A 23,281-nucleotide genomic window follows, 5' to 3' on the forward strand; every position below is an offset into this window, starting at 1 on the left:
CCGCCCAGGAGAGGGGCTTCCAGCGCGCTGCACACGCGCCTTTTGTGGGTGGATATCCGTCTCTTGTCCATGTGCATGTATGCACACGACGAGATGGGAGGAGGGAAGAGAGCTCTCCATATTACGAAGACCCGCCGAACGTTCGAAGAGATATGCTGTTACCGGATTCAGAAGTGGCACTTGAGCTGCTTCCCGGCTTCGGGCGCTTTTGTGCGTCGGTGATGCCCACAGCGGCGCGCAAGGAGTCGTGCAAGCAAGTGCGTGCATCCTCGTCAAGCGCCTGCGTGGCTAGTCGGAAAGCTTGGGCATGAGTCTGCGCAAGCTCCATGAGACGGTTCACGACCTTGTTGGAAGACGCCACCAGCACGGTGTCCGATGCTTGCGATCTGCCTGGGCTTGAAGACTGCACGAATTGTACAGCCACAGGAACAGCTAGCCGAAGCGCCACGTCGTCGGGCATGACACATACAAGATCCAGCAGGATGTCCATCGCCGGCTCGGACAAGTGCCGGAGCGTATAGGCGACGAGCGATGGGAGGCACCAACCGATGCATAGGCGCTGCGAATGGCACGAGGGCTCGGCATGCACCATGGACCGAATGCATTGCAAGACGACCGGAGCGTCATCGTTGGCATCTAGTTTCTGTGCCAACAAGAAAGAGAGCCGCTCGATGACCTCACTGCTAATCGACACGCGGGCATCAAGGCACGTCAAAACGAGACTTGTACTAACGAGGGCATTTCCACTGCGGCGCGTCACGATATCGCCGGCACGTGCCCTGAGCGCATCGCTCATATCGATCATGGCGCTCATGAATCCTTGCATGATGCGATGCACAAGTGGTGGGTTGGCCGAGGCGGATTGACACGCGCGTTTGCACAGGTCGCGCAACACAGGCAGGGCAGAGGTGAGCAGCGAGGCCGCCTCGTCTTCACGGCGCGCGAAAGCCACCAATATATGAAGCGATACAGCGACCAGCTCCAACTGGAGCGATGCACCACAAACTTCCACCATATCCAAGAGGGTCTGCCAACAAGCATGGAGAAGCACAGCTCGTTCAGCGCGTGGCGTTCGTTGGTGTGGTAGCTCGTGGATGAAGTGCATCAAAAGCCGCCAGAGTCGCCCCAATTTCGTCGTGGGCATACGCTCGTCGTGAATCATGCCGTCTTCCTGCTCAAGTAGCCGCTCACGCATTGAGCGCACGAGCGTAGCAATCACACGCAGTACGCCGCGCTGAATGGATGCGTCCTCGCTGAGCAATGCACGCTGGAACACACACACAAGCTCATCAAACTGTGCATCTTCAAGAAGGAAATGCCCGCTGTACTTGGCATCCACCAGCACATGCAACGAGCTAAGCACGACGCCCAGCATGCTTTGCTCCGTTTGCGGGAGACGATCCAGCTCGTCACACAGGGTCTCAAGCGCAAGGCCATACAAAGCCAAGAACGCACGACTCGCATCGCCCAGGTCGTGCGCAAGGGTGGCACGAACGACGTCAGGGTTCGTTTCAAACACAAGTGTCAATGCGTGCAGCAAGGTGGGGTATGCTTGTGCAAAGTACAAGAGCATGTGCGTTTGAACAAGGGGTGCCAGAGCACTTTCGGGCCGCATGCGAGGCATGATGTGCCAAGCACTTGCAACGGACGAGCCGCGATCGGCGCGCAAGACTGCATACGCCGTAAGGACGTGTACCCAAGCACGAGCCAGCGTGTGCACATGCGGAGAGAGCAGGTTGGTGATCGCGGGCCGCTGTGCGATGGCGAGACGGGCCCAGGCGGTGAGTACGGCTATGTTGAGGTATGCGGCAGCGTTGGGCGTCAAGGGCAGTTCGCCGAGACGGGACATCTCGGACGACTGTGTCTGCTCGAGCGCCGAGCCCAGCAAACGGAGGATTCGGTTTGTGGGAGATGCGTCGACGCCTGCGATGATGTAGACGGAGCAGACGGAAATAGCAGCTGCAAGTACATCAGGTGTACTGTCAGCTCCGAAAGCCGGGGTCAACGCAGCGGCCAGCTGAGCCTGGAACTGCTCGAGCAAACGGGCCTCTGAAAAGTCAGGATCGCGCGTGTCTGCGAACGACTCCAGCACATCGCGAAGCACTTGGAGACCCTGCCAGCGCACAGCTCGATGCGTCGCCGTGCTGGCACTGCAAGCGGCGCGAAGAATCTCACTGACTCGGCTGCTCAGGACGCGCCGATCCCGCGCGTCACTGTGGCTGCCCACATGTTCGGGGGCGCGCTGGACGGACGCAAATACCTCGTCCATACACTGCAGCACAAAGAGCTGTGTGCGCCAGCGAATTGAAAGAAGTGGGGTGTCGTCCTTTGGCGCTAAAGCCGTCGCCGTCTCGTCGGTGTCGCTTCCAGAGACATTGACGTGTTTGAAGCTGAGCGCCTCGGGCGTCAAAAGCGCCGTGCAACACAGATCCATCCATGTGCATGGACGAGCAGGTGCCGTGTCCTTGAGCCACGAAAGGACCAGTGTGCGGACGCCGCTTAGGGTTGGATGCCGATCAAGTTGTTGCAGCAGACTCGCCAGAAGCGATGGGCCGCCGTACCGAGCAAGCCATTGCGAGCCACGCTGCGCCATTTGGCAGTAGAGACTCGCGGCAGACGGAGCGAGGATGGGGCGCGACAGGGCATGGCGCAGCAAGTTGGCAGATACGCGTGTCTCGAGCAAAACTGGGACTACGAGGCCGAGGCGCTGCAAACCAAGAAGCGCCTCCTTCGCAGCAGCGTCGCCGCCGTCCTGTACAAGATGCAGAAGCAAGGCATATACGACACCACGAGTCGAGACTGCTTCCTGCAGATCGGGACCCAACACACCCACCAAGGCGCTTACGACGCGTGCAATGCCAGGGTACGCCGGCCAATCGACGCGCAGGTTACTGCTACCTGGACTGCCGCCCTCAGGTTCGTGCGTCGGCAATGACAAAAGACGTGTCATGAGGCCGAGTGTGCTCCGCACATATGGCTCATAAGCGACGCCAGCCGCCTCAATGACTTGTGCAAGTGCATCAAGTGCACAGGCGTGCACGGCCGGATGCGGGTCAGTCGCTAGCGAGAGCGTGAGGCTGTTAATCGTCTTCGTCAGGGGCGATGCACGCAGTCCGCCGACACAAGTGTAGATCTGGCCCAATGCAAGCGCACATGCAGCGCGTCCATCGGCATGGCGCGTGTCGACAATCTGGTCAATCAAGAACTGCATTTGCATAGACAAAGAGCCGGAGCCAGCGAGGGAAGCCAAATAGCCATACAATTCAGCCGCTGCGCGGCGCAGCATGACGTGACCCTCTTGCAAAGCCCTTTGCGCCACGCCTTTGATCGCCGCATTCACACGCTCATTAGCAAAGCCAGATGCGCGGTGAGGATGATGTGCTGCGGTGCGAACAGCGCCTAGAAGAGCCACAACACTGTTGACTAGCACAGCAATACGACGACCTGGCTGCTTGTCCAAAGCTGGGCGTCTTTGCGCCGCCAACAGGAACTCGGACGTGCCGATCTGCAGGTCGCGTGGCTGGAAGGCAAAGAGCGCGGCAAACAGCTCGGCTGCCGCATCGATTTCGGCCGTGCCAGGCGGCATAGGTTGTGGCGCTCCCGGCAAGATGCGGTACGGATCCACACTCGTAGCTGCGAGCGCATACAGAGCCGTTGCATCGTGCTCCAACGCCCCAAGCACAGGAGTCTGGGCATCAAGCTCCAGCTCGAGATCTAGGCCATACGTGTCGGAGTCGGCGACGGGCGTGGGCTGGAATGGCGCTGTGGAAAAGGCCGGGGTCCAGGCGTCAAGCGCAGCCCCTACGTCCTGGCGAAGCAGACTCGTCATACCATACGCTACACCATCGTGAACAGTCCAAGGCGACTGCGATGCCCCTGTGCTGGTGCTAATAGCCGTTTGCGTCGCGCTACCTGTATGCCAGCGCTCAGCACGTGCAAGCAGCTCGACCGACATACTCATGAGGTGCGGAGCAAGCGTCTCGAGCGCTGATGTCTGTGCCAAGTGCGTGCAACAGCGAAGAATCCGCACGCGCAAAAGGGGCGCATGCACCCGCGAAAGGATCGGCAGGGCCGCTGGCGCATGGGATGCAAACATGGCCCGGCGCTCCCAAGCGTCGAGGAATGCTAACGCATGGCTTTGCATCACCACAAGACGACGGGCTGTCTCTTGTGTGAGGAGCTCATGACCGCCGTGCAGAAAGAACACATGCATGCTGCTAAGGGCGCCATGTCGCACTGTGAGCAGGTACTGCCACGCAGCGTCATCTAACTCTGCATACGAGCGCTCAGCGAGGGCTTGACGCCATGCATTCATAAGTGTTGGCAAGTGGGCACGCACAAACTCTGTGCCGAGCGCCATGAGAGAGCCGACGAGCATCCAGGCAGATCCCACCGCAGCTGAGGCATTGGGCAGCGCGTTCTGCTCGCCACTGCGCGTCAACAGGTCCGTAGCTAGCGTGAATACATCTTCCACATCGTCATTGCGCATGTACAGAGGGTGCTTAGCCGAGATGCGTGCCAGTGCGGCTAAGGCAAAGCTGTGGCCCACAAGTCGAGCACGAAGTGACACGCCTTGATCATGCTGCGGCGTACTCAGAGCTGCCATGTCTCGACGCATGAAGGTAAGCAGTTCTGCATACGTCGGAGCCAGAAGAAGAGGTTGTACATCACAGGCAATACTAAGCCACCACGCTGCACGAATCTGCACGGCTAGAATCGGGTGTGCCAACAAACGCATGTGTGACTCGTATAATGCCTCATGGAGAGTGGGCGACAGCTCGCCAAGCTGTGCAACAAGCAGCGCTGTTGCATCGAGCGTAAGTGTCAGCATTGCTTCACTAGGTGCTTCATGGGCAGGTGTCGCAGGCGGCCACATGCCGAGTATGTTCGAGCCCATGTAAGCAGCTGCGCGCTCCTGTGCGGGCTCAGGGAGTGAGCGGAGATGCACATCCAGCACACGATGAACTGCCCGGCACAGGTATGGGCTCTCATGCGCAGGTATAGGCATGTTTGTGGCAATATCACGAACAAGGTGCATGAAAACTTCCTGCAAATGCTGCTCGAGCCACGCACTCCCGTGGAGGGCAAGCAAGGCATCATACATTTGCAGCACACCAACGCGTGCCTTCCACGATCCTGCGCGGCTCAGATGCACATGTAACAGGTTCATTTGCTGTTCGGCTGTGTACAGAGGAACAACGACGGGATCCTTTCCTTCGTCAGCAGGTGCCATCGTCTCTGTTTGAATGAGCAACGTAGCAGCCAAACGTGCAAGGGCTGTACGAGTTTGCCGGTCAGCACTGGCCAGGACTTTCACAATGGATGCGAGCTGCGTCTCAATATCTGATCTAGTAGCATCGCGGAAAACCAACTCAAGACAAACAGCACTCGCACGCACAACAGGGCCTGCCTTGTCGTGAAGTGCTTGCTTGAGAGTCTTTAGAGCATCCTTCAGCATCGATGCAGGGAGCTTGTCATGCGCTAAGATCGACTCGAGCAGTCGCAGCGCATAATAGCGCACAAGCACCGTATGAGACGACGTCCGGATAATCCGCAGACAAATTGGTACAGCCGAAAACTGAGATCCTACACCATGGGGATGCGACATGATAAGCTCGCGAGCGACATGCATAGCAGCCAGGTGTGCATTGGTGGGGATATCAGCAGCATATACATCTCGTAGAGCACCCATGACCTCGAAAAGTGGTGGCTTCTCCGCCTCACTATGACGATACAAACATACAAGGCACCGTGCAACAAGACATCGGACACTTCTTCCAGGCTGTAACTGGTTCCACGCGCTGCTGATCGAGGGCTGGCCGCTTCTTTGAGAGCCGCAAATGCAAAGACATCGCTCCACAAGTGCGCCACTTCCACGAACTTCCCCCTCCAGAAGCAAGCTGTCGATTCGCACAAGCCAAGAAAGAAGGAACAGGTCAGTGCGGTCTTGACGCACAGCTTCTTCCCATTCCTTTTCATCTGGAAGAAGCGGCAGATGTCCTTTTACATCTGACAGCGAAGATGCATGCTGCGTGTGTTCTGAAGGTGCTGATGATGCTGGTAGTGTTGCCGACTGCGACTTTGACGGAGACGAGGGCGAGTCCGCTGCCATCGATGAAGTGCAAGCGAAGAAGTCCCTGGGCTCTTCGCTACAAGGCCAACACTGCTGCAGATTCGCTCTGGGGTTCGCCGAGGAAGCTGCGACACTCCAGACTCGTGTCAATGCTGACCTGCGGAGGTGTGTCAACGTGAAACTGACTAATCAATGTTGGATTGGCGACAAATCCCCAGTTCTCTCTCGTGCGCACCAAGAACGCGCCACCCAACGCCAAACCGTGGTGGAGTGTGAGAGTGTGAGAGCGGTGGCGTTGATCGATCGGCGTGTGTTATCTGAAAAAGCTGATCGGTAGCCCGGTTCTTGCTCGTCGGCCAGCTTCCGTATTGCAGTGATCGATCGATTGAACCGCACGTGTTATTGCTTGCTCGCTGCTGCACAGTCCAGATAAAGATCATGTCTGGTCGATCGCAGGATTGTGTTCGGACGCCCGCTGCTCTAGCGCAAAGTGGGCTCATGTGCTGCGAGTTGACATACACTCCTCTTCTCAAGGGCGCGACAGAGCTGCAGAGTGTTTTACCGGATCCAGATGCGACATTCTGTCCAGACCGTATGAAGTGGATTGCATGCAAACGCAGTGAAGACCCGCTTCATACCCCCGCTTGCTGGTCCGACATGGCAACAGATATTATCGACCAAGGCCCTATCTGGTATACGGAATGGCGCGATCCATGGCTGTTGCACAAAAACATTAAGGACCTTGCTGATCGTGTGGTATGGAAGACACGAGAATATGATGCTGCTCTGCCCATGGAGCTGTGGACAGCATTCAAAACATCTCGGGAGCGAGCGCCTGCTCCTGGTCACACGCCCGATTCAGAATTGGCGCGTGCTCTGAGTTTACTTGTGCGAATCCTGGGTAATGCACTCCACGGAGAGAAGCGGCCTGTCCCCTTAGACTCCAAGACCTTTGCACAATCATTAGGTTGGGATCCCTCTCTCAAGGCCATCATGGATCACCTAGGATGGCATCTGGCGCCATTAGATGAGGACATGCATCGCTCAGCCTTGCATCCACCTAGCGATACAGCCTCTTGTTGGCCAGTATATGTGGAACTTGCGACATGGTGTGCTCATCTAAATGGCACGCCCGCAGCTCCTGAGGGTATGACTTGGCAGATCCAGCCTTTCATATCGCCTCTCGTTCCTTCTAACGTGGCTAGACCTGATGAACGGATTCATTTTGCTAGTGCACGTCTTGGTGTTTCAACTGAGGAATCAGCCAAACGTATATGTGACATGTATCGACTTAATAGCTCGTGTTTTCCTAGTCGACACCAAGAGCTGTTTCTCGCGCTCGAATACGTGGAAGACGTCCGGCATTTGGGTGAGCCAATCACCACACTTATGGTGATGGAGCAAAGCCAAGGCATGTGCACGTACAAAGATGTGCGTGCAAGCTACGAACGACTGGGAATTCCGACACCTGTTGTTGCGCCTGGATGTGTTTCTCTTTGGGATGAAATGCCACCGCCACCACCTATGGCACCCGATGAAGCCTTGAGAGCCTATAACCGCGCTGTTCATGAGGCACTTTTGCATGGCACTGACGAGGAACTGCGTAGTGCACGCCGTGCGCTACGCGTCCTTGCTCGATATCATTCACCTGCGCCTGAACTTGACGAACGAGAGCGCGCAAACCCAGTCCAAGATCCGCAAGATGCATATGAGCTACTTCAGACTAGCCCCGATATTGATGATGGACTCGTCTTGATGGGATACGAGGTTTATGTAAATGAGGCAAAATCACGCGCAGAGCTGCTGCGCATGGCACTTGAAGCGATTGCAGATGCTCGCCAAAGCGATTACTTGCATCGTTTCTTGCGGGGTGAACAAGAGTCTGGATCGCCAGTTAGTCTACCGCGCGGCCTGTATAATATTGGAAACACGTGCTATCTGAACTCTTTGCTCCAGTATTTGGACTGGATCCGTCCTGTTCGCGAAGCAGTAAGAATGGCTTGCGAGTCCGCAAGTCGAAATATCGCTAGTGCGCAGCAGGAACGCGCTCTTACATTTGCGCAGCTATTAGACGCGTTGTTCTCGACTATGGCATCATCGAACGAGCCCGCATTATTCCCGAGTAAAGAGCTTGCATATTTGGCCCTCGTTCCACTAGTGTGGGAACAAGCGTACGATTGCACCAAAGATGAGCTCATGAGACAAGTCACAACACAACAAGACGTATGTGAGTGTCTTGATAATATCGTCTCATTGCTCGACACTGCATGTGCATCTGAAGCAACGCAAGCTCCTGTACGTCGGCTGTTTTCAGGTGCTTCACTTCAAAAACTTGACCCTGCGCCAAAGGATAGCAGCGGTACGGATGGCACTAAGCAGACATTCACGAGCATTCCAGTTACAATTTTACCGGGGACACGAGATGTGTATGATGCTCTTGACACATTTTTCAATGAAGAGTTTGTATTTTTAGGCAACGATGCGAAAGTTCGGCGAGAGATCACACTCCAAGAAGCTCCAATACTCTTGCAAATACATGTACAACGAGTGCAGTATGACCGCACAGCACAAAGGATCGTGAAGAACCAAGCTGCACTAGATCTTCCCGACACTATATTTCTTGATCGATACATGGACTTGTCTTTATCAAAGTCCGAGCGTCGGCCCACACTCACATTGCTTCACACCCGCTCTCAGGAACTACGACGTGAAAAGACGAAATGCACAGATCGCATCCAGCTGCTCGAAGACGAACATCTGACTGGATTGGAGCGTGCCGCCAATGCACTCGACTCGCTTCAAAATACCACGCTGGATGACGATGAGTTGCATTTATTGTTGCAGGAGCATTCGCCTGAAGAGCTCATGAGAGAAGCGTCTCATATGCGTGCTGAAGTGCATCAGCTACGGATGCAAGCAGACACATTGCGAACAGAGCTTCAAGGTGTTTGGGCAGACGAACGCCATGTACCATATCAACTTGCGAGCGTGTGCATGCATCGAGGTGAAGCTACACACGGACATTACTTTGTTAACCAACGTGATTTTGCAAAGAATGAATGGATCTCATTCAATGATACGAATGTTTCTACTATCACAGGGAATGAAGTGTCGAGAGAGTACGTCATCGTTATAATTTCTTGGCTAACCCCAGTCCCACCGGAGCTACATCCTATCTCGTGGTGTATGTGCGCCAAGATATGCAATCCACACAACATATATTGTCAAACCCTCGTACAACGTCGACTTAGCCGCGCCCATACCGAGCCTTGCGGCCCATGTCGAAGGGCAAGTACTTGTACCGAATCATGTGTCTGGAGCTGTTAGTCGATGTATCCAGTTTACGTACTCAATTTGACGGCGCATGGTTATCACAAAGAGCGTAATAAAGTAGAGCACCAAAATAGGCCAGAACACTGGAATATCAAACATACGGAACATAGTTGCGCCGAGCGAGACTAGAATCGCTTGCGTCGCGCTAATCCAGAACTTGAACTCCGGTAGGCGCCGGATAAATGGACGAAACTCATCCTGATCTTTCTCCTGCGATGGATGAAACACATCACTCATGAGACCAGAGCCCATGCCCGTCGAGGGTGTCGGGAGACCTGGCTCACCTTCTTCCACGTCCTGCGCGGGCAAGTCTGATTCGTATGCAGGATCAAACGTGGGCGTGAGAAAAGCAAGAAACAAATTCAACAGATAAATAAACAGAGCATAACACACAATGTACCAGCCATGCATAAGGATGACCCGCAACATGAACAGGAACAGCAATGCTCCTGTGACACCCCATCGTTCGAGGGTAAAGGGCGCAGTAATGTCAATGTAGTGCTGCAATCGCCGATTCAGGTTCGTCACTTTCGCAATGAAATTCTTTGGTGACAGCGCAGAGAGAATCGAAGACGCGCCATCTCCAGACATACCCCCCTGGTCCTCGGCCCGCATCATTGTGCGTTGATGCTTGCTGAATTTGCCTGAACACGCGCTACGCCTTGTACAGACTCCGAAACACGGTCGAGCCTTTTTGGCTCTATCACGTGAATCCTTGCACCACCGCTCAGCCGACTCACTTCCCCTCAATCTCGTCCCACGGTGGAGCAATTATCCTCATCGGCCTAGCGCTCGGGAAGCCATGTCGACGAATACCTCTCCAACGACATATACCGGATGGAAGCCAGGGCCAGATGATACATCCGTACCGCATGAGCCCTCCAGCATCAGTGCAATAGACATGTGGACAAATTATATCAAAAATCGGAAGCCGGTCGTACTAGACGGATTCCCTGACGATCCGGAATGGCGCGGCGAACGATGGACTGACCTGGCTTATTTACGAGACGTTTCCGGTGATGCAAGTGTCAAGGTTGAGCCAATCCACCCAGAGTTCAAATGCTTTGGTACTTCAATGCCTAGGAAGACTATGAAATTCGGACAGTTCCTTGATCTCGTGCAAGATGCAAAACAAGCTGGTCGATATTACCTGACAACGCAGTACGAGGAAAACCGGGATGACAGTGAATCGGATGATAATGAATGGCCTTCTTTAGACCCGATACTTCCATCTCCGACTCATACGTTAAAAAGCGATTTGCCAATGCGTCCACGCATTCTAGGGGACTTGGTATTGCAGCAATGCAACTTCTGGGTTGGCAGTGGCATGGAGCCCAAATCGTCCGGGCTTCATCATGATTTCCACGATAATTTATACATTCTCTTGTCCGGACACAAGCGGTTTGTCCTCTTTCCTCCTGATGCGTATCCTTACTTGCATCTGCGCGGACATGTGGAACAAATTCACAAAAACGGCTTGCTTGTGTATGAGGAAGCCGGAAGAATTCGACCAGATGGATTAGATGTCTTGGATGCTGCGCACTGGCGCTTTGCGTCCCGTTCTCATCAAATGGGTCAAAGGAAAAAGCGTCGGTCCACGAATGATGAAGCGCATAATTCTTACGCAGAGGCGAAGATGGCTTTGCAAGAGCTGAAAGCAAATTACGAGGAGGACGATGACGATGACAATGACGAATCACTTGATGATGACCAGGAAGACGATGATGAAGGCGGTGTATTGGATTCTGTCTCTGAAGCGGGTAGTGAACTTAACGTCTGTGATGATGATGAACAACTCTTGGCTGATTTAGAGTTCAAAGAACAAGAACCGCCAAGCTTCTCACGCATCCCAACCAGCGTGTTGCACAAGCACTTTGGCATTGAGCCACCTATTGCTCCTTCTAGTGCCGAAAAAGAACACATGTTTGTGCCTCTACAAGGGTGTCCAAAGCCAATTGTCGTTGAACTCAATCCTGGACAGATGCTTTACCTTCCTGCAAGCTGGTTCCATGAAGTTACTTCCTCTAGTTCTGGAGTCGCCCCACATATGGCACTCAATTACTGGATGCATCCGCCGGACGGTGAAGAAAATCAAGTCTACACCGACACAGAAGTGTGGGAATCGATTCAAAACCGTGTATATGATTCTATATAACATAAATACAACATAGGGCTCAAGGCACCTCTTGTTTCTTAAGCTTCGCCATGAGGATATGATCGTCTTTGCCGATACGCCTTCCAAGTAAATCCAAGAGCTGCTGGACAAACTCTGCATACGACTCCCCTAGGTTAAACAGGTTGAACCATGGGTCAAGCACAACTGGGTATTGGCAGGTTTCGCCCCACTGCTTACCATTGAATCGGTCACGTAAGAAATGAAGCACATCCGGCAGACTCGCAATGCCAGCGCTAGTGTGTCCCATTTCAACACCGGCGTAGGTTGTAAATCTAATCTGAGCACCCTGCTGACACCAAGACCGTGCCGTTGCTTGAGCCATCGCATACGGCACGACGATGTCGTTTCGCGCGTGGAACATGAACACGGGCGCTGAAGGTACTTTAGAACCATCTTCACCAAGATTGTACTTATTAAGCGCATACATGGCGCCTGAATTCTCAAAGAACGTAGAGCCACCTTGGAAATAAGTGTCAGAGATGAACCGTTTGTAGGCTTCCTCAAGAAGATTTTTATACATGCAAGAATGTTTGGACTTTTCCAAAACTATCTTGCCCAAGGGTGTTAAATTGTCTTGAACCCATTGTAGGTCATTGTCCACAGAAGAGATCCCCCCAAGTGCGGCAACGGCAAAGCCAGCACCGCCGGTTCCGTCAATATATCGCAACCAATCAGCCATTCTTGTCACAGTGCCACCCATGGCCCATCCCACGACATTCAGTTCAGATGCATAGCTCTTGTGTAGACTTGCAGCCCACCCAAGAGCCATTGCACCACCTGAATAGCCATATCCTGTAACTTTGGCATTACTGCCTAGACCAATTCGGTCGTAGTTAATAGTCGCACGAACAGCATCCAAAATAGCATGTCCCTCAAGCGGCCCTGCACCAAATGCATTTTGGGGACCCTCGTGGTCGGGAACAGTAACAACCCATCCCTCATGCAGAAGCGTCGTCAGAAAAAGTGATTGGTACGCAACAGCAACGTTCTGGGAAATGAAGTGACCGGACTTGAGCTGCTTACTAGGAGCACATTCTGATGAGAATGAGTCTTCATACAAAGCGGAGACCATGACCTTGTCTTTGTCGTAGTTATAGGGTACAAGCACAGTGGTGACTGACGTGGTAGCTTCGCCATCAGTTAAGCCAGTTGTACGGTAAAGCAGTTGGTAAGCGTTGATTCCGAGATTGAAAATGCTAGCAGGAGAGACATCAACCTTTCGCGAAGCAAGGACTTCACCTGGGCTAGCACTCTCCCAGCCTGAAGGTGGATGATAGAAGCTATCCTCAAATGAGAAGCGACGGCGAAGCTCCCATCTCCTCACTCCAGAAACTTGCGTAGCACCAGCAACGAGCGCAAAACATAACCCAAGCGCAGCAAAAACCAGGATCTGGCGAGGGAACATTGTAAAACAATAAAGCGCAAACCCCCCGCGCAGAAACGTGGTTGTCGTCTGATCTAATAAAACCCAATGTGATCCGCGTAGAATATGCTCAGGTGGATTGTACTTAACCCTGGCAAAAGGCATGTATGACGTCATACGCACTTGGCTTATCTGTAAGGAAGCTATATAATTGGCCAAAGCCATATGTTAAGTGCGCAGGAATTACGCCACATTTCCTCGCAATACGCCAACTTACCTCGCAAAACCGTCGTCCAACCAATGTTGATTTAGGCCACTCTGCTGCCTCGAATTCTGCCTTATTACGTTTCGTAGCTTAACACTGAGAAAACTTATCGGTACATACAATATTTGTACTTGCTATTTAACAGAAGATGGCGTAGCAGGAAATTTTAAAAAATCTCTCAAGGACATCATTACTTGGACGTGAAGTTATGATTGATGATACTTTCTTGTATGATACGGTCGGTTCGACCAACAGATGTGCCAAAAAAGTTTAATATTGAGTTGAAGACTTCAGTCAGCCGTGCGCCCAAAATGTCGGGTCGCCATAAAGGATTCAAGTCGGATTTCCACTGGCAGCCATTCAAAAATTCTCGGCCGCTCATTCTGTCACGTATAAACTTTAAAACAAAAGGAGTGTTTAGAACTTCGGTAGACACATGGCCCATCTCGATTCCAGTATATTCCTGGAATAGCAAGTTTGCTCCGCCCTTGCACCATGCATTCGCTGTTTGGTTGGCCCGATCAAACGGTATGACTTCATCATGAAGCGCATGGTACATATACACAGGGACCTTGGGTGTGAGTTTCGAATCAGTCCCCATAGTAAGATGGTCTAAAATGGGAGCAATTCGCTTGTCCGTTAAAAAGTTTTTCTCGTTTTTCACAAAGTCTTTCCCGGTTAGATTCACATTTTGGAGTCCGACTACGATATCACCCATACAATGTTCGCGGGTGAACTGTAGAGCAGCATTTCCTGCCGGAGTTATCACTGATCCAACATAATCATTCACTTCTGGATAAGAATCAACAATGCCTGCGACACCGGCGACGGAAAAGCCGGAAAACAAGCTACCATCGAGACCATAGAATGTACCAGTAACATTGGATGGGGTTCCTCCAATGGACCAGCCAACCACGTTCAATTCTGTGGCGTAAGATCCGAGCAAAGATGCGGCCCAGCCACCGGCAATCGCACCGCCCGAATAGCCCATGCCAACAACAGCAGACTTTGGATCCAGCTTTAGTTGTTCAAAATTTAGCGTTGCGCGAATAGCATCGAGAGATGCGTGACCATGAATGAAGCTGGAGGAAAATGCAGAAAGAGGACCCTGATGGTCAGGAATTGTTACTGTCCAGCCATCATTCAACACAGAGGTCCACATGAGTTCCTCAACTGTTTGAATTGGATTTGTTTCGAGAGGTGCACCCAATTGAATCTTATAGCTTGGTGCACATTCAACGAAATTACTGTCCTCGTAAGCCATGATCAGGACAAGTTTGTTAGGTCTGGCATTCTTCGGAACAAGCACGGTTGTGACAGAATACGAAGGTGATTTATCATCAACTCCAGAAGTACGATACAGCAGCTGATATGCACCATCTAAGTTGATCTTTTGTGTCTTAGTGAATCCCGCTTGGATATTTCGCGACGCGAGAACAGTTCCAGGCTTGGTTTCATCCCATCCTTTTTTTGGTACATAAAAAGAATCATAAATCGGAGACGGAGGATGGGGGGAATCTCTCCGATTCCGTCTCATGCCAGTTCCATGAATTTGTATATGACCGTGTGTCATTATTGCCAAACACAGCAATACCATTAGAAGAGTGCACGGATACATGATAGAGTAGTAGTGACTTCTGGCCTAGGCACACACCAATTCCATCATTGCTTTTATCGGCTAGTAACTTTATTATGAAATACCAGACAGATTGGACTAAGTCTAAAAGTGAAGTGAGTCCCTTGCATAAGTGCATTATAAAATCTTTATTCATACCTCGGAGGTCACGCCAATACCTCCGCAGGTACAATGGGACTTGATGACTTGATGGCCAACAGTATGTATGGTGCGACAGTGAAGTTCATTCGTGGACTTCTGCCTAATATCGTCTACAAATCCAAATATTGCTTTTACTACCTGCGATATGACCTTACTTCGTCCAAGGTGCCAATGCGTACTAGACACAAAAAAGCAGCTATGAACAACAAGGGACGAATTGCAAAGATGAGAGTAATTTTTTGATCGAAGGCACTGGCGCAAATTACACCTAGATTAGTTCGCGGGAATCCGATAGTCCATGTCGTGCGGATTACGTCTTTGCCTCCCTGAGTATTTGAAGTCATATATCCCAAGCACGCCTGCGTGCATCAATGCATGAATGAATTCAACCCGCGTACTATGATAGTGCATTGGTCACGCCCACGCGCATATAGCCAATCTGGGTCTTGAAATTTAAAGTATTATTTCCTTGTTTGCAGTGCTGAAGCGTTAGAGGGGGATTACACTGTCCACCTTGCAGATAGGGGAAAGGATACATGCAAGAGTAAATTCCAATGTGGAGAGTCAAAAATTCGGCGTATAAAACCAAGGAACCTGTTCGGCACGATCATACCCTCAACCCTTGGACCAACTTCCCTTTCGTCGTCGCTTTCTACTCCCCTTTCAAATGCGCGCTGCCACTTTCTTTACGATCGTCTTCCTCTTCATCACAGCCCTTACCGTATTGGCCGGCAAGTCGCACGTCAAGAGTCTGGATCGTCGCTTGAGCTGCGCCGACTCTATCCAGCAAGCTCCTCACGAGTGCCTGGACTTCGTATACGGTTTGATCAAGTGCGTTAAGGATTCAATCAAGACTGTTTCACTTTGCGTTGATGACTACTGGACTTATGTCTCCTCGTTCGACAACTGCGTGTATGACTTCATTGATTGCCTTGTTCCCCCTGGCCTGCGCTGGAGCTAAGTTTCCTGCTTGAATGTGCCATTTCTCCTCCCTATGGGTGCATCACACTTATGGAAAATTACATTATCTAGAAGTTCACGGCTCCATAATTAACAAAGTAACGTTTGAGACACCAAGTTCAAGCTTTATGAGATTTTCTGATGCGAGACTAGGGTAGATATTGTACTAAATAGATCTTTGATGGGGATTCGGACCTGACTTGAGACTGTTCTTCTAGAAACGAAGTGCGACATTCCCTCAATAAAATAAGACGGCTACTTGATTCCTACTGTTGGAATGTGAAACTAGGCATGTATATCGTAAGCTGATATTGTGCAGGCTTTAACTGATTTGTCTGAACTAAAATGTTAATTAAAACTTCCTAGTCATTTATAATTCCAAATGATTGAGACTCTAAGCCTGGGAAGCGAAACCTAAACGGTTGTTGTCGTGGTCGAAAACAATCGACGCAGCCTGGAAGAAGGGATCACCCATAATCCAAGTATCAAAAGGAAGAATAGAGTCAATGCCGATTACTGACAAAAGACACTTGCCATTGGCAGTACCACGGGAAACCTGATCACGATTTAGCTTAAAATCTGTGCCACCGTACGTAATGATGACTTCAGGAGAGAAGTCGCAGTCGAAGAGACCGTAGCCGATGTTTGTACTACGATCTTCAGCATAATGAACACCGTTTGTTCTCTCAACTAGGTCTTTGACTTGCGAGCGAGAGCCAATAATAACCGTCGTACCGGAATCAACAGCTGTACGAATTTTTTTCCCGTTGATTTTGGCATCCGCGATATAGAATCCAAAGAGGGGATTCACTTTGACCCAAGTCAAGTCACCATTGAACTTAGAGTGATCGATATCCCCAAAAATTAGAGTTGAACCTTCGCCAGGCTTAAGAGTGAACTGGAAAACATTCTGCTTGAGACTCTTTTGCTGCATCAAGGCTTCGATGAGAGTCAGATACTTGGAGTCAAAATTGCTAATGCTTGGAAAACTGAGACCACCGATACCGCTCGATTCTCGCTCAAAATCTTGTAGAAAGTTTTCGTTGGTGAGACCAAAAGAGAGATTCCGCGCTTTGATACCACCAAGCTCAAAGTTATCGACGTAGACGTTGCCTTCTACCTTTGTTCCATCACCATATCCCGTTTTGAATTGATCTTTCGCTTTAAAAGAAGAGTTTGATTGTGAAGGTTTGTAGGCATCAGGCGCGATAATGACATTAGCAGAGCCCGTGTCGAATTGGACAAGCATTCTTTGGGGAGGGGTCCCTATGCTGATCTCGCCAATCCATTGCGTTTCACCAGCAATATCGAACATTTTAATCGAAGAAGTGCTATCGCGTTTTTCGAGCTTGGATCCGAGAAGGGGATGATCTTTACCCATTTTGAGCTTGAAGTTGTTCATACCGAACTCGTACTTGTTAAAAACTTTTTTGATGCCGGCAGCCAGTTCGTGAAAGTTAGTTTCACCCTTGCTTATACCACGGCGAGACATTGGAATAGATATTCCCTCATGCTTCTGAGCAGCAACAAGGGAGGCAATTGCTGCCACGCCGGCAAACAGCTTTGGTAAAAGCAGCATGGCCGATGGGATTCAATCTGGGTAGGAGGCGCACGCCTTATGAATGACACGAGTAATTTTGACCAAATGCAAAAAAAAAATTTCTTGGCGTCCATTGGGTGCACGTTCAAGCTAATCAGCAAACCACATGTTACTCTGCGTACAACCCAAAACCGGCTACGTCGCTTACATTAGTGAATCAAATACCGAAATGTTTCCAACTCGTTTTAAGGACTAAATCTATCATATATTACATAACCAAATGTCAATACTACGGCGATCAGAGTCCGTAGAACAGTTAATAATCAACGAGAATAAAAGGATAAAAGATGAATGCTCTGCCTCGCACCTGAGAATCCCTTCTTTTATACAGTATGCAACGTAACAAACGCGCAGATGGAACATTATGCCGACTTTCAGTGATGCAAATAGATTTGTTCGGACATACCGAACGTTATAGCTTACTCATTCTAAAATGTTTCTAACTTTATTACTGAAACTGACAGGATCGTACCAACGTGTGCGTTTGAACACATTTTTGGACGCGCGTATTGAAAGTATCATATCAATACAACAGTTGACGCTAGTCGAGAATTACACTTACTCAAGCACTGCGTGCTTTTCCTGAGAAATACCGATAGAGCCCTTGGACTATAAAAGAAGTAGGGAAAATTGTGTCGTTATCGTAAAGATCGATCTTAACACAAACGTCAAACTGCGAGTTTCGAGACACGGGTTGACTGGGGTCGTGCAGCGTGGGGTAGCTTTGATGCGCTGCGCACAACTCGCATGGGCCAAATGGAAATATGTTCCATAGGAAAAAAAAAGCCTTGCATGTGAAAATCCTCCAAATGCCTCTGATTTGCTCCATTTCTCCCCAGACCTGACTTTCGCGCAAAATATGAGGGTACAACTGGACTTCTGATTGGTCCGAAATTTGGGCAGCACAGGGATGCTGCATGGTAGAATGGACAAGGTAGCCGAGGATTCAAAAAATGAGATGAACGGCTTCGCGGAGTCCCACACCGATGTGCAATTAATGCATAAGATTACCGCAAATAGATACATTCCCCAGCCACATTCAGTGTACATATCATTCGGAGAGGATCATTGGTCGCGATAGAATGCAGTTAAAAGTGTGTTTATGTTACACGCTTGAATACCCGACACAAACAAGCCCTTAAAAACACATATAAATAGGCCTACTCTGAAGAAATGCGTGTTACGCCATCATGAAGTTGAGCCTAGTCGTCCTTACTCTCATCTCAGTTGCAGCCCAAGCGCTCGCTCTGGTCGCTCGCGAGAACTTGCCAAAGCCACAAAATGATCCCTTTTATCAACCTCCAGATGGCTGGGAGTCAAAGAAGGTCGGGACTATCTTGCGTTCTCGTAAAGTGAATATCAACACGCTCGTGAAGGACAACTTGAAAGAGGCTTGGCAGTTGCTGTACCGCACGACGTACAGGTCAGACGATGAGCCAACGACAACTGTTACGACAATTATGGTTCCTCATAATGCTCAGAATGATTCTTTGGTTATGTTTGGTGACTTTGAGGATGCTGGGGCCCCGCAGTGTGCTCCAAGTTACACTTGGCGCGCTGGTCTGACGTCGGATGTTAGTTCAATTTTCAATGTGGGCATTGCTATGTTGTATTTGCAAGAAGGCTACATCGTGACGATGCCTGACAAGGAAGGCAATAAAGGTGCTTTCGGATCGGGCCATGTTGAGGGACGCCAGTCACTAGATGGTATTCGTGCTACGCTGGCTTTTGATAAGATCGGCCTTAACAAGAATGCTAGGGTTGTTGGCCATGGATACTCTGGCGGCGGTATTCAATGTGGCTGGACAGCAGCCCTGAAAAAGTCTTATGCACCAGAAATCAACTCGGTTGGTTGGTACACAGGTGGAACACCCTCGAATCTTACAGCGTTAGTGGAAAGGATTAACGGTGGACCATTCGCTGGTTATGTCGCTGGTGGTTTGGGTGGTGTCATTTCAACATACCCAGATGTGAAGGCTTATACTGATAAAGTCTTTACCAAGCAGGCTCAAAAAGACCTGGAGTTTCCTCAGAAGCATTGCCAGTTTGAGGTTGTGCTACGTTTCCCCTTCAAGAACTTCTACGACAAGAGCTTTAGTACGGTCGGTAAGCGTTTCTTGTACGAGCCCGTGGTTCAAAAGGCCCTCAATGAGCTCACTATGGGCACAAACCCTGAATTCACACCCGACACACCTGTTTTGATGGCGCATGGAATCTCAGACGAAATTGCCCCTTATGAGGCGGCTCACAAGACGTATGAATCTTGGTGTAAGAATGGTGCAGATGTTGAGTTTTTGAGCTTCGTGAACCCTGTATCTGCTCATGGTGTTACAACGGTTACAAGCAGTGTCCCTGGCTTCCTTTGGAACCGAGACCGGCTCCAAGGTAAGCCTGTGCAGAATGGCTGCCGAGAAATCAAGAACCACGACGCGGGCATCAATTCTAATGCTCTTGGCGAAGACTTCGAGTCTGCTTTGGGTCTTCTTAAGGGCCTCTTGGGAGACAAGATTGGACCGAATGACGAGTACTTGAAGGATGCGCTTCACAAGTGAGCAGAATGATTCTGACAAATCATCGTAGAGTTGCATGGACTTGAAAAGTCTGTCCTATAAACGAGATGCGCAGGCCATAGATTCTTATTGCATGTAATGTTTCGGTAATACAGGAAAGTTTGATGATACTGTTCTAGCTGAAACCCCTCTATACTAAACACTGAACTGTGTGTTCCTCCTTATAACGTTGTTCGTATGAGGACTATCATTTAGAAGTACCACAATGTGTGTTAGTCATAGAAGACGTGGGGAGAAATGTGCATGAATAGACGACAAAAATCCCTTCTATAAATATTACTCACACGCCAAACAGATTGGAAGCGTCAGACAAGTGAAACATGTGTTTGGACAAACGTTACAAAGTCACTGGTGCACGTTGCACAAAAGTCCCAATTATATGGCACTTGAAACAATATGCTCATAGGAAGATCTGTGGGTCACGTCGAAAAAGCGCTTTTAATACGTTGACTAGGATGGATCCGGCAAGCAACCAAAGGAATTATCCGATATCATCCTATAAGGAAACCATGCGCTCGCGAAACAATCTTTTGTATTTTTTAAGAACCAGTCGCCCGTGCGCACGGAATCACAAGTGGTTTGGCTAGACGAAAGTCACATGAGCACACATGCTAAAATCAAGTCGATCGAATAAAGCACCAGCCTATGGCTTTCTGATACGTAACACTAAATGAAGTTCCAAAGCTTAATTTCAATAAAGCTTACTCGTTGAGGAGAATCATGGCTTGGCGCATCGTCGCGCTATTCCGAGGCAAAGAACAAGCATCTATTAGACGCAACAAATTGATGTGAACATTTTGATTGGTCATAAATGACATGAACTAGTTTTCAGGCCGGAGTAGTTTTGCACTAGCTTTAGGAGCCAGGCGCGAGAAGAATGCTTAAATAGTCGATAAGGTGGGACAATGGACTACATAAAAAATGAAGCTAAGCCAATTTGCATTTGTGGCTCTATTCTCCGGATTTGTAGTGTCCAGCCCGACTAAGAATTTTACATGCAAGCCCCAAGATTTGGTGGGACGTATCTTCGGGTTCACTTCTGCATACACCGATGGTGGTTATAATACCAGTGTCCAATTCTTCAGATTTGACAACGAAGACAAGGAAGGCTCGCCGTTGAAAGCGTATGGCCAATACAGTCAATATTTCCAATTTTATGAGTGCAAAGCACCGAACGGCAAGCTCCGAAGCAGTGACTTTGTAGGTCATGGACAGTTGCGGAGCAAAGAACATCCAGGGCTTTGTATTACAGTCCCCAATGCTGCGACGAACGTATCCATTTCGGATGATCGGATCAAGTTGGAACGGTGTGCAAGCAAGAATTCCACGAGAATGTGGCAACAAATGTTTACATTGCCTACAAAAAAAAATCTGAGCATGGAATGTGAGGCGCATGAATTGAGCATGTATGGCGATCCAAACAAGAACAAAACGAACAATTATGTGTATCTGACAGGAGTGATCGTCGACGATGACAAAAACGTCAAATTTATGAATCCATCGAACTTTTCGGGCAATTACTACACTCCATTGATTGCCACGGGAAGTGCAGGCAACTTACCTGATCGGTGCATCAATGGCGGCATAATTTGAAATTAAGGAACCAAATATACTGTAGCCTTTCAAACATCTACTGGGATTCGTGAATATATATTCAAACCTAATTGCCCAAGATTACTTGTTCAACCATATGTAGCAAGTTCATGAGAAAAAGGTGGTATATATTAGTTTCAGCTTCGGACTCCACCCAATCACTCAGTCGGCTTTATCCCGGCACTTCCATATAACAATACTCCCATTTATGTCAACGCATCAGAGATGTCGCATTGGTCGAGAACTCTACGATAATGCGATAGTGAACACCTGGGTGCACGTTTTATGACGTGCGGAGAGCAAAATACGTGAAACATTGGGAGGCATATCGATACTTGCCACGAAACCAAAACAACCTCATCATGTGGACGGCGTCTGGATTGGTGGCGTTGTTAGCCACAACGGCCCTTGGTGCCGAAGTCGCCAAGCAATGGAGCGTTGGCTGGGTCAATGATGTCAATCCAGATGGAAAGTTCCCTCGCCGAGCGATTGGTATCAATGGCAAGTTCCCCGCCGATCCCCTCACTGTCAACTCGGACGACTTTGTCCACATCAACTTTACCAACAAGTTTGGTGATGGACGCCCGTCCACACTGCATGCACACGGACTCTTCTTCACGAACGTCAACTACTACGATGGTGCTGCTGGTGTGACACAGTGCCCGGTCCCGGACGGATACTCGTTCTACCACGAAATCCTGAACACGCCAAAGAGTGGCTAAAACGCACCCAAGCAGTGGGGAGCATACTGGCTGCACGGCCCCTACTAGGGCCAGTATGCAAACGGTCTCTGCACTCCGCTAATTATCCACCGTGATGAGGGAGAGACAGACGACTATGACGACGACTACACAGTGGTGATGGCAGACTGGTATCATCACTAGCACGGATACATTATGCGACATGACTATATGACGAATGGTGGTGACTATCAGACGCCCGACTCTGGTCTGTTATATTTTGCACACACGAAATCCAAACATACGGCCAAGACGTTGAAGGGCATCAGTGAGAATGCAACCCTGCCGTTCGAGCCTGGTAAAACGTATCGATTGTGGTCGATTCACATGTCAGCTGCCTCAGTATTTGATTTCTGGCTGGAGGAGCATGTCATGGAGGTGATCAAGGTAGATGGCGTGGACGTGGAACGGTATCCAATTGTGTCAGTTCAGGTGGCGATTGGGCAGCGATACAGTGTGCTGGTAAAAGCGCGGAACGAGACCGACAAAAACTGGCGCATCCATGCGAATATGGAGGGCGGCACGTTTCCGAAAGTGGGCTCGCTCAAGCTCAACTTGACAGGCACGCTCACTTACGGCCAAAAGGATGCCAAGATGGGAGATGGGGAAAAGAATCGCCGCACGGACGTCAAGCCATTCGACGACACAAAGCTCGTGCCAATGGAGAAGATCGAGTCGAAAGAGCCTGACATGCGAGTGACTCTTGAAGTCAAGATGAAAGAGGGGCGCAAGCACGGCAAGCCGATGGGCCTGATCAATGGAACGACATATGTCGCGCCAAAGACGCCCACGATGTTGACCATGACGGCGAAGAACACGACGAATCCGATG

The 23,281-nt window shown here is 50.1% G+C and overlaps 9 protein-coding genes across 9 annotated transcripts; 4 read left to right on the plus strand and 5 right to left on the minus strand.

Annotated features, from left to right (window-relative positions):
* Positions 1-121: 121 nt before the first annotated feature.
* On the minus strand, positions 122-6,112 carry MGL_4047 (uncharacterized protein; the record flags this gene model as incomplete). Its single annotated transcript, XM_001728828.1, has 1 exon — positions 122-6,112. One exon carries the CDS (start codon positions 6,110-6,112, stop codon positions 122-124), a length of 5,991 nt encoding a protein of 1,996 aa, XP_001728880.1.
* Positions 6,113-6,511: 399 nt separating this feature from the next.
* On the plus strand, positions 6,512-9,209 carry MGL_4048 (uncharacterized protein; the record flags this gene model as incomplete). Its single annotated transcript, XM_001728829.1, is given in 2 exon segments — positions 6,512-9,181; positions 9,183-9,209. Coding segments are annotated over 2 exon segments (2,697 nt in total).
* Positions 9,210-9,379: 170 nt separating this feature from the next.
* On the minus strand, positions 9,380-10,024 carry MGL_4049 (uncharacterized protein; the record flags this gene model as incomplete). The annotated part of the gene is made up of 1 exon (XM_001728830.1): positions 9,380-10,024. The coding sequence occupies one exon, from the start codon at positions 10,022-10,024 to the stop codon at positions 9,380-9,382; it is 645 nt and encodes a 214-aa protein (XP_001728882.1).
* A 283-nt stretch (positions 10,025-10,307) lies between these two features.
* On the plus strand, positions 10,308-11,434 carry MGL_4050 (uncharacterized protein; the record flags this gene model as incomplete). Its single annotated transcript, XM_001728831.1, has 2 exons — positions 10,308-11,329; positions 11,422-11,434. 2 exons carry the CDS (start codon positions 10,308-10,310, stop codon positions 11,432-11,434), a joined length of 1,035 nt encoding a protein of 344 aa, XP_001728883.1.
* Positions 11,435-11,580: 146 nt separating this feature from the next.
* On the minus strand, positions 11,581-12,987 carry MGL_4051 (putative secretory lipase (family LIP); the record flags this gene model as incomplete). The annotated part of the gene is made up of 1 exon (XM_001728832.1): positions 11,581-12,987. The coding sequence occupies one exon, from the start codon at positions 12,985-12,987 to the stop codon at positions 11,581-11,583; it is 1,407 nt and encodes a 468-aa protein (XP_001728884.1).
* A 413-nt stretch (positions 12,988-13,400) lies between these two features.
* Positions 13,401-14,828, minus strand: MGL_4052 (putative secretory lipase (family LIP); the record flags this gene model as incomplete). Its single annotated transcript, XM_001728833.1, has 1 exon — positions 13,401-14,828. The coding sequence occupies one exon, from the start codon at positions 14,826-14,828 to the stop codon at positions 13,401-13,403; it is 1,428 nt and encodes a 475-aa protein (XP_001728885.1).
* Positions 14,829-16,341: 1,513 nt separating this feature from the next.
* MGL_4053 (putative aspartyl protease) lies at positions 16,342-17,526 on the minus strand (the record flags this gene model as incomplete). The annotated part of the gene is made up of 1 exon (XM_001728834.1): positions 16,342-17,526. The coding sequence occupies one exon, from the start codon at positions 17,524-17,526 to the stop codon at positions 16,342-16,344; it is 1,185 nt and encodes a 394-aa protein (XP_001728886.1).
* Positions 17,527-18,737: 1,211 nt separating this feature from the next.
* Positions 18,738-20,099, plus strand: MGL_4054 (putative Secretory lipase (family LIP); the record flags this gene model as incomplete). The annotated part of the gene is made up of 1 exon (XM_001728835.1): positions 18,738-20,099. One exon carries the CDS (start codon positions 18,738-18,740, stop codon positions 20,097-20,099), a length of 1,362 nt encoding a protein of 453 aa, XP_001728887.1.
* Positions 20,100-22,072: 1,973 nt separating this feature from the next.
* MGL_4055 (uncharacterized protein) lies at positions 22,073-22,432 on the plus strand (the record flags this gene model as incomplete). Its single annotated transcript, XM_001728836.1, has 1 exon — positions 22,073-22,432. One exon carries the CDS (start codon positions 22,073-22,075, stop codon positions 22,430-22,432), a length of 360 nt encoding a protein of 119 aa, XP_001728888.1.
* Positions 22,433-23,281: the final 849 nt, after the last annotated feature.

The sequence above is a fragment of the Malassezia globosa genome (assembly GCF_000181695.2).
Source record: "Malassezia globosa CBS 7966 chromosome Unknown mgl_sf_13.1, whole genome shotgun sequence".
In the NCBI taxonomy this organism is placed as follows: domain Eukaryota; kingdom Fungi; phylum Basidiomycota; class Malasseziomycetes; order Malasseziales; family Malasseziaceae; genus Malassezia; species Malassezia globosa.